This window comes from Nanorana parkeri, unplaced genomic scaffold (genome assembly GCF_000935625.1).
Source record: "Nanorana parkeri isolate BGI_ZX_2015 unplaced genomic scaffold, ASM93562v1 scaffold1759, whole genome shotgun sequence".
Lineage (NCBI taxonomy): Eukaryota > Metazoa > Chordata > Amphibia > Anura > Dicroglossidae > Nanorana > Nanorana parkeri.
Genome location: NW_017308027.1, coordinates 186725 through 197628, shown reverse-complemented (window position 1 = coordinate 197628; position 10904 = coordinate 186725). Strand labels below are relative to the sequence as shown.

Here is a 10904-nt window from a genome sequence, read left to right as displayed (position 1 = left end):
TAAAAAAAAAAAAAAAAAAAAAAAAGAGACAGAACTTCACATGGACAGACTGCATAATTCAATGTAAAAGATTGAGTTGACACTTGTTTGTTTTTGCAGAAAACTGATATATGATACAAGTTACCATCGATGGACACTTTGTTTTGCTTTCTATAGCTTTGAGATTCACAAAGGAATATTTTTCTATAATTGGTTCACAAAGGATTCTACACTAATAGCCAAGTTATTTATATTTTCTTGTCAGTTATTTACTTTGTACTCTGTTTTTTTGGTGTATAGCGCCGCTCAGACTGGTTATGGAAGTTTGACACAACCAAGTGAGTAGCTGTGATTAGAACACCCAGCAACTTTAAATAGATCGTGCGCAGAAGATTGTGTTGACATTCTCCAACGGTAATGAAGTAAAAAAGTATGCAAAAAAAAAAAAAAAATACACCACACGCATACATACTTGGCATGTATATCTAAAAACTCATGCAACACATTAGGATCCAAGTACACTGGCATATAGCAGCAGAATAATTCGGTATAACTATAAAATGAGCTATAAAAGGTCTTTAACCCCTTCACGACCCATGATGGGATAATCCCGTCATTAAGTTTGACTGTTCAGTTTTGTAGAGCCCACGGCTTCTACGATCCGGTAACTGTGACAACCCCCTTCACCCGACACCCCTGCCTTGTTTTCTGGGATCCACTGCCCCTCCTACGGGCCCAGGAACGTCCGGTCACCGTTTTCCTCCCCGTACTATGGGACTGGGAGCAACGCGTATTGCATCACTTCCGGTCCCATAGCCATCATTGCTGGGCTCCTGAAGCCCAGCAATAAGCTATTGAAGTGCGATCTGCACTTCAATAGCTTATTTGGAGTGTAAGGGTGACGCTAGGGGTCTTTTGGACCCCCAGCATCACCTTAAAGAGTACCCGTCACTGCCAATATGCTATCACATGGGGGGGGCTTGTAAGCACGTGTTAAGACCTGCTCTGTGGGTCCACTTGTCCATCTGTTCCCACTTGGTGAAGATGAAAGTTAAGTTAGAACTTTGCACTCATTTGCATACCTTAAGATCTCATTCATCGTGGTGGACTATCCTCTGCATTTTCTTTCACTTATTTATGTTTGTTGCACACTGGCATTTAATGCTGGGACTTTTAGAGGACAGGAGAGCACTTCCTGTATACTTGATCCTTCATAGGAGCCTAGATGGTTAGTTTATAATGATGCAAGTGGCATTTTGGTTGAATTTGGCAACAGAATTAGACAAACCATGAAAAATCATTATGTAAAAGTAGTATAGCTTTATGGATTTAATAAGTGTGATAGGCTTAATACAATATTGATTTTTTTTAAAAGGTGCAACTGCCATTTAAGTGATTTTTACCATTTGATTAGGTACAAGTGACCTAATCAGATATCTATCAAACAAGCAGAGGCGCTGGTGTCCACCCTCGCCACGGTTTTCAGGGTCCCCTGCTCTTCTGGGGGACCTGAGAACACGGCAGAACGGCTCAACCATAGAGAGTGTAGAGCAGACGAAGAACGTCCGTTCTTAGTGTGCTCTGTGTAATCTCTAAAACCGTGGCGACCATCTTTTCTGTGTTGGAGGGCAGGTTCCATAAAGAGAACCCGTCACCTCCAAATACGCACACAGGGGCCTGTAAGCCCCTATGTGATAGGAATAAAATTAAAGTAGGAAAAAAAAAAAAAGTAACAATAAAATATCTTTTAAAAAAAATTAATAAAACCAGCTTTGCTGCCCCCGCCATCTGCATGCAAATAAACGCACGTGCCGCCATTCCATTGTGGTTGCCAGGTAGCATAACTCTTACACACAAGGACAATGTGCATTAAAGGGTAAGTTCACTTTCCTAGGTAATATGTGAAAATTGAATTACCCGATGAAATCTGGCCCCGTCTGTCCCAACTTCCAACGCCCCCCACCCTTATACTTACCTTTCGGCGAACAGTCCATCGCCTCTGTCAGTACAGGTGTACTATCTTTTCCCCCGTACTGCTGTCCAGCGCAGTGCTGCCCTGTGCATATTGAATTTCGCTCGCAAATTACAAGCACTCATTGGTCAGCGTGGTCAGGTGACCAATGAGAAGCGATATTTAGCACAGTGAAATACGTTTTGATTAGGGATGCACCGATACTAGTATCAGTGCCGATACAGAGTATTTGTGCGAGTACTTGTACTCACCCAAATTCTCCAATACCCTCCCCGATAATGGAACTTACAGCCAGAGGAAAATTTTCTTTGACTGGCAGTGTCGTAGGGGAACATGGAGCTGGCTTCCCGGGCATTCAGGAAGCCGTGTGGCAAGTAATGACTCGCCTCCTGGTTTCCCGATTGGCCGGCTCCTTGTCGATTGGCTGGAAAGAAGGCTCCCCGGCCAATCAGGTCATTACTCGCCGCCCGGCTTCATGATTGGCCAGGAAGCCAGCTCGATGCTGATTGGCTGGGAAGCCGGCTGCATTACCCACTGCCCGGCTTCCTGATTACCTGGGAAGCCTGCTCCATGCCAGCGGAAGCACCGGTATTGGTATTCAGTATCAGCAAGTAACGAAAGCAAAATATCGGTACTTGACACCAAAAAACCAGCATTGGTGCATCCCTAGTTTTGATTTAAACTATTTTTTTGTATAGGGACAAGTAGATTGTCATTAAGGACAAGTAGATTTCGGCCCCCGCTTTAGCCCCTAGACAAATAGGGTTTTTTTTTAAATTTCTACACCCGTCTGCTGAACAAAAAGGTTTACAGAGCACAAAAGCTCAAATTTAGACAGTTAAATGTACGTTCTAGTTTTCCCTTAAAATTTTTATTAATTTGGAGGTCACCTGAGTGTTATAAATTGGGCAAATGGGAGAATACATAGGGGCAATAAAGTTAATACATTAGGCTGAAAACCGAATAAACCAGTCATTTTCCAGTGAGATTGCTATTTTTACATAGATTTTACTAGTTTCTACAGTATACAAAAGTATATGGTTATCTAGACAAGACATTGGCATAGGTCTAATAAATTTCTTACACTGCATATCCAATACTTGGCACCACAAATTAAATTTGACATTAAAAATGCAAGCAAACATAACATAACATCAATGTAGCTATTTTTACGCATTTAATGCAGCTACTTATCTAAACTTTACCGGGCAAATAAGAGACACTCTGACTCCCGTAGTGGCAATTTCACTGTCAGGATCCAAACACAGTTTTTCTCTCACTGCATCAAATAAAAAGATTGTTAGAATAAGCAGTTACAATTGCATAGGTCAACCATGAAAATAAAAACACTTTGAAAAACACTAAAAAAAATTACTACATTTGGAAGAAACAAGTTTCTTTCTCCATTGAGGGACACAGTAAACCTGAAACCTTTGGGTCACACTGTCACCTACAGTAGAATTGGACACTGCCCCAAAAAAAAAAGCTTTACGCCTGCCCACAGTATAACCCCTCCTACTATCTTAACTTTTTTTTTATCTAAGAGGATGAATGTCTTTTCTTCAGCTCATTTTTTTTTTTTTTTTAAAGTCTATCCTGTGATTTTGCTAGCAACAGCTTACAGCAGCATTGTCCTCACATTTTCTTTTTTGACAGTACCACATCTAAACTCTGCTGGATAGGGACACTGCAGGGCTAGACGAAGTGATCTTTAGGCATTAGGTTTCCAAGTGGGGCACCTGCCCAGCTCCATTCTGGTTAAGTTAGCAACAGAGTACTTTTTTTTTAGGTCTAGAGTCCCTGGCATTGCCTCTGCACTTGGCCCGTCTCTCAAGACTCGGTGGGTAGTATTTTTAGGCCAAGCACCTGGGTCTTCCTCATTTTTATTGGTCACTGGGTGTCATCATTCCCACCAGCTTTGTCGCAGAAGGGTTTTAAATGCTGTGGACCAGAGTGCTGTTGTCATCCGCTGGATGGAGCGTGGTGCGCACCATGTGCTCCTTCCCGCCATACAGTGTGGACAAAGCATCTCTCTGCTGCTTGCAAAGAGCCTTGTAAAACTGATTAATTCCCATTGCCTGCATACAGTGATTTTGGTCACCTCCCACTATCCAACCCCCTGGTCACTGACACTCACCTGCTACCAGCTGTCTCGGTTTAAGTACTTGCCCCTCACCCTGAACATCGCCTAACCCCACTGCAGCTGGAACATGACTAGTTGCAGTCCTACTTTGCAGTGTGCCTACAGATGGCGCCGATTTCTGTAGCCTATAATCATGTCCTCTGTTGCTAGTGTCCAGAAGGCACAAAGCTCTCTCCTACGCACATTACAGAAGATACTGTATCTGACCTGCCCACGACCTTAGCCACCTCGGAGCCATTGGCCACTGAGACTGACATATTCCGAGTCATTCAACTGTTTGACCTGAGGAGCCACAGTCTACTCGCATACTAAATGAGATTTCAGCTCTTATTGATGCCATGCGCACCACTCTGAACTACCCACTGAGGATCTGGACGAATATCACCTTAAAAAGGTCAACTCATGCACCTGCCTGAAGGATGCAACCATTAAGCAGTTGGAAGCCCTTTAACATTTCTCTGTTCTAACTGGAGGGTCCTGCCCTGCACTTGAACGTATCTGACTGTCCAGAGCATACAAAGGTTTAGGTGCATTGCAAACCTTAAGAAATAGTTGCTAAAACAGCTTGGCGTACCTGGGTTTTAGTTATGCAGAAGTAGTCACCCTCACACCAAGGTCCAGTGCATCAGTATGGTTTATGGTCTGGTTATGGACATCTCTCAAACCAGAGTGTTCCTTTCTCAGGAAAAGATTTAGACTCTCTGATCTCTGTTTCAAACTGTTCTGTCCAGAAGCAGAAGAGTCTTGGAACTGATGGTAGCCCATCTAAAGCAGTTCTTTTGTTATCCAGACATTTACAAAGCAATATTTTGTATTCGTGGGACAAATTTGTCTATGTCTGGACAGGCCAATTCAGTAAAAACACCAGGAATGAAGCTATCCCTAACATGGTGGCTCAGAAACCCGGCTCTGGAGCCGCAAAAAAATCTTTTTTCTCTGATTGCAAGGGTCTCCACATACACATCCTGGAGCTTTGGGCAATTTGGCCATCCTTCCTGCATTGGACCAAAGTGTTGGAAGGCCATCCGATCCAGATTCAATCAGACAATGTCACAGTAGTGGTGTAACAGCAACCATGGAGGGAAGAAGCAGAAGTCTCGCTGCGGCAAGAGGTAGAGCAGATTCTGCAGCACTTTCCAACTTTGGCAGCCATGTACATTCAAAGACAATTGGCAGACAGACTTCAGCACACCTGGACCTGAGAAATGTGGTTCCTAAACTCGGAGGCTTCCAGGACATGTGTAACAGGTGGTGGGACACTGGAGGAAGACCTTCAAACTTCTAGATTACACAAAACTAGAAAGGTTTGTACCCAGGTGCAGTGATTCTCTGGCAGAAGCAATGGGTGCTCTGGTGGCTCAGTAAACCCTGATCTATGCCTTTCCGCTCTCAAAACTTCTTCATCTCATCCACAGGATCGCAATTGTGGACATTCCAGTGATGGTCATTGCTCTGGTTTGGCCCAAGCGGAAGCAGTACGCTTAACTGGCAAAACTTAGCAGATGCACCAAGGGCCCTGGCAGATGGTCTGGGTCGACTGTTCCGAGGCACAGTTTACCATCCTGCTTCTCAATCGCTGGCTTTAACAGCATGGATGTGATTTCTACAATGCTCAAGGCTAAGAAATTAATTTCCTCCAAGGTCTAACTTCTGATGTAGAAGGCATACGTCACTTGGTGAGAGTCTAGGGACTTACCACAAGAGTTTTCCTGTGGGACAAAACCTCTGCTTCCTGCAGTGAGTTCTGGAGCAATATTTGGCAAACAGCACCCATCAAAGGTCAAGGAACAAAATAAATTATTTTGTTTCAGTGACTGGTAGTTTCTCAATTTGATGAAGACCTTTGTGCAGTGGGTTTTCTACCAGTTCTCTGTTGGACTGCGCTGGACACTGAAGGTTTAACACTGTGCCCCTCAATGCTTAAAAGCAGAAAAACATTTTTTTTTGTACTTACCATAACATCCTATTCTTGGGGTCCATTTAAGGACACAGGTCCCTCCCCTTAAGATGACTTTATTGGCACAGCTTTGTTACAAAACTGAGGCATGCTGATAGGAGGGGCTGGCTAACCATTTTGTAGGCCAGTGTCCAACTCTCCTGTAGATGCCAGGATAACCCGAATGTATAAGATTTTCAGTGTCCCTCAATGAACTCCCAAGGAAATAAAGTACAAAAACTTTATTTTTCCACTTTCACACACAAAGCAAAAACTCTATGTGCATTTCCTCCATCTATACTGCTTCTGTTCAGCTGTGCTTCTGCTTTTCATAGCCCTGTCAATCAGCTTTTTGAAATAAGCAGATATAAAACTACTGAAGAGCTGCTCGTCTTTTTCCAGCACAATAAAGTAAGCCTTCATAACCATTTCATGTAAAAACAGGTTTCTAAAACTGAAGTGCATCAAACCAGAAAAATTGGAGAAGAAATTATGGCAGTGATGGATACTATCAAGAATTTGGTTACTGATGAAGTGTATGTTAGCTCATGCACAACACCCTCTTCCCACCATAATCTCACCCAGGGTCTTGCACAGTTCTGGATGCTTCACCCCAATGGTTTTCAGCCTCTGTAGAAGTTCAGATGAGGTTCTTTGCCTTACCAGGTACAAGCCCACAGAGTAACTCTGCCCAAAGAGAAAAGAAATGTATAGAAAGGTCAAAGAAAAAATAATATTTTAAAAAGGAAAACCTGTAGTCAGTACAGGGACTGGCATAACTTTCTTTGCATTCGGAAAACACTAGCTCTCTGGCTATCCTAATGATCAATTGACTTCAGAACCGTCGGAGTCAAGTTCGGAGCAGGTATGCATGATCAGAAATTCTGACATTACTGATCAATATACATTCTCCAGGTTAATGCCTCAAAATTCTGAAGCCACAGACAGGTAACAAGCCTGTCAGCAATCGCAACCTTTTTTTTTTGTAAAAAGTACAGGTTTGCCATTTCAGAGCTCAGTTCAGCTTGTACTGACACTGCTCATTTTTTGATCAAAAACATTAAAAAAACTTTTAAATAGATCTAGGAGCAAAATATTGATTCTAAAAGTAGCATACAAATTCTACATTTAGTGCCTTCATCTAAATTCTGCAAACCAAACGCTGGAAGAAAAAGGCAAAATTAACCTAGTGCTGCAATCTAAAAAGTTATATGACACACAAATGCTTTCAACAATGTACAGCAGCAATGACCTTGTATTTGACCTCAGATCTGAGCAATATTTCAGCTTGAGAGGTTAATTTGTTAATGTCTGTATTCTGGGATGTTATGAATACTGGATTCCTACAGCAGTAAAATGTGTAATTAGTGGACAGTATTGGCAGTATTCACCTATACCAGGGGTCCACAAACATTTTAAATAAACACCAGTTCACTGTCCATCACACTGTTTGGGGGCTGGACTATAGTCAATAGGAATAATAAAAAAAAATGCTCTGCATCAGTGGGAGTAAAACACACCTCTAGGTTCATGGTTAAGAGTAAAAATTCCTCAGGATCGTTGGTCATTGGGAGTAATACCATGCCAGCCACAGAAATAAAAAAAAAAATGCCCCTGCATCAGTAAACGTAAAAATAAATGACTCGGCATCAGAGGTAAAAATGCCCCTGCATTAGTGGAATATTAGACCACCCCTCTTCACAGGCATTAGCGTAACTAAGCACCCCCCCAACAATGCCCAATTAGTGTTAATAGAAGGACTAGTGCCCCGTCATTGGTACACTTATAACCTTGGAACTTCACATTTCTGTGTCTCCATGCCTGAAAGGTGTACCAGAGCTAAAAACAGCCACTAAACCGAAATTGGAGGACTAGTGACACATCATTGGTCAGTGGGAGAAACAGTATTCCATCATTGGTGTCAATAGGAGGAATAGTGTACCATGCTTGGTGGCAGTGGGAAGAATACTGTTCAGTCATTTGCATCAGCAAGAGGAATAATACCCCAAGGACTGGATATAGGGAAGCAAAAGGCCGCATTCAGCATGCAGGTCATAGTATGGGGACCAATGACCTATACCAATATCAACAAAAGTCAAACCGTTGTAGTTTGTTACAACAAAAATAAATTTAAATTGATTGTTTTTAAAGACTAGCAATTTATGGGTATTTTCACCAGTACCATATCCATCAAATATACAAAACAGACACAGGAGTCATATACTCAGAGTGCTAAAGTTTGTATGTCCATAAAGCCAGCGAGTTATGTGGGGTTTCTTATGGGTAGTCTCATTCCACAATTTTCACCTTTAGACCTCAATCCTGTGGTCTATGGGGTTACTATATTGTATTACAGTTAGGATCTGTTACCTTTTTTGGTACTGAGTTGTAACTATTTTGAAAAATAAAGAATTTTGAAATTAACAAAAATTCAAAAAACACCCTCAGACTGCTTTTGGGGAAAAAGAAAAGTTGTAGAGCCTTTCCACTGGACTAGCAATGGATTTGGGGGACTGGGTGGTAAACTTTTGCCAAGAATTACTGAAAAAAGTGTAACAGGACCAACAGATTAGTTTTTCTGTCTCTTATAAAATGCTCTGCAGAAAAAGCAAAAGTGTCAAGGAATCAAAATGTGATAAAAAGGTAATTCTTTAAAATCTAAATAAATGAAATCAATAAAAAAATACTGTTGAATTATATATAATCACATCAGCAACACTAAAACTGTCACTTACTACAACTCTCCAGGATCCCCAATAGATTAGCGTTGGAATGAGACAATGAAGCCCTTGAAATCTTTATACTACTAGATTGGCTTGGAAACTCATAAGACAAGGGTACCCCACTGCACTCAATATTTCAAGAATGCATTAAAAAGAACTAAAGCCAAACCTTTTTTTTTTGTTTTAGTCCTCTTTTTGCTGACAGCGCAGAGCCACACTGCGGGTGGGGGGGGGGATGCCAACAATATTGTTGGTATCCTTCTGGCTGTCTGACAGCTGCCTCTTTAGCGCTAGAGTTGGCTGTGCTCGCCACCTCCCCTATCGGTCTCTCCAAAGATTGTTGGCGGAACAAAGAGGGAAAAGGGGTAATCCTTGTGGGGAGCGGTGACTGATAATGAGCGGAGCGATCAGTGGTTCGTGATCGTTCAGCTCTTGATCTATAGAGCCGACATGTGACACCTGCAGGCTAAGGCAGAATATTAAGTGTTTGGTAGAATGGGATTACCACAGATTTAGTGGACTGATTTCAATTTCAACCCCAGAGTGAGAAATCGGTTTACAAGTTGAATTCATTTCGGCAGGAAGGAAATTAGGCTGGCAATTGCAAAAGTATCGTCTGAGGTGAAAGAAAAAAATAAAATCTTTTCACTTATGGTGATGCCCTAAAGGTCCTTGGATAAGCAGATCATGGCAGCAAGGGGCTCTCTGCATACAACGGCAGGTATGGGAATCACACGGATGCGGAAAATAGGCTAGAGTCACAAACCAAGGTTGTGGTAGATGTGCATACATTTAAAGTTTAAAGTGTGATTCCACTTTTGCACCCCAAATTGGTATAACACCTTTTTTTTATTTGTTACGTTGCCATTCACATAGCATAAGCTAAAAAATAAATTATATTTAAAAAATGCTTCTTGTGGTTTAAATTGCTTTTACTTGGGTTAGAATTTATTGGCTTTAAAGGGTTAAAATGTGTTTAATGAAGTTAATGAGTGAAACACATTAACACTATTATACTCTATGCCAGGGGCCATTTAGTGACCACTGGCAGAGTATAGAGGGCAAAATTCCAGACCTCATAGGGGACAGGATTGCAGACACATAGGGTCCGCCGTACCGGTCGGCTCCAGCACGTGCTCAAGTAACTTTTTCAGTGCTGTCTGCAATGTACCTCCTAAAGTACTGGACACTAAAGTCAGGTACTTTAGGAGGTACATTGCAGACAGCACTGAAAAAGTTAGTTGAGCACGTGCTGGAGCCAACCGGTACAGTGGGCCTGTCCCCTGTGTATCTACAATCAGGCATGTTGCACCACAAGGCAGAACCCAATTTAACTCCAGAAACAAGATTAGAACTTACGCACAAACCTGGCTGCTAGGTAGCAGAGGTAGGGTAATATGGCTGAAGGTGACCAGGTCACTGTAGGTGGAAAATTCCATGTGTCATTTGCAATCAGCAGCAGGAAGATGCTTTTCAACACAAAATGGCAGAAAAGACAGCACAGAGCAGCACGTGTAACACTCCACCAGCTGTAAAACTAGGGCTGCAACTAATCTATAACGAGAATAGTTGTCAACTATTCTCAATATTGATTAGTTGGTTGGATCACCTAGTTGTCTCCTATGCCCTGGGAGCCAGTGTTTCATCAGCTCTGTACCTCTTGCGTTCCCCGTGAACCTGTCCAATGTGCTATCACATATGGGGCTTGAGAGCTCACCCACGTGATAACAATGAAGTAAAAATTAAAAATACATTTTTTTTTAAAGTCACCTGTCCCCATGCGCATACAGGAAACACAAGTTGGGTGCACCTACGTACGAAAACAACGATCACGCTACACGTGAGATATCACAACGTGCACCACAGTGAGAGCAATAATTCTTGGGCCAGTATTAATGGCTAACGCTAAACTATAACTGGGCCATATATAAATATATACGTCATACAGGAAACACAAGTTGGGTGCACCTACGTACGAAAACAACGATCACGCTACACGTGAGATATCACAACGTGCACCACAGTGAGAGCAATAATTCTTGGGCCAGTATTAATGGCTAACGCTAAACTATAACTGGGCCATATATAAATATATACGCACACACGTGTGTGTGTGTGTGTGTGTGTGTGTGTGTGTGTGTGTGTGTGTGT

At 42.1% G+C, this 10904-nt stretch overlaps 1 protein-coding gene across 3 annotated transcripts in view; it reads right to left on the bottom strand.

Moving 5' to 3' along the window:
• PIAS4 (protein inhibitor of activated STAT 4) overlaps positions 1 to 10904 on the bottom strand; it is a 95781-nt gene that overhangs the window by 12681 nt on the left and 72196 nt on the right. For all 3 annotated transcript variants that reach the window (XM_018571438.1, XM_018571439.1, XM_018571440.1), the window contains exons 7-8: positions 6612 to 6717; positions 3157 to 3230 (exon numbers count right to left, since the gene is read on the bottom strand). In XM_018571438.1, the coding sequence (XP_018426940.1) occupies positions 3157 to 3230; positions 6612 to 6717 (180 nt within the window). The remainder of the gene's footprint in view (positions 1 to 3156; positions 3231 to 6611; positions 6718 to 10904) is intronic.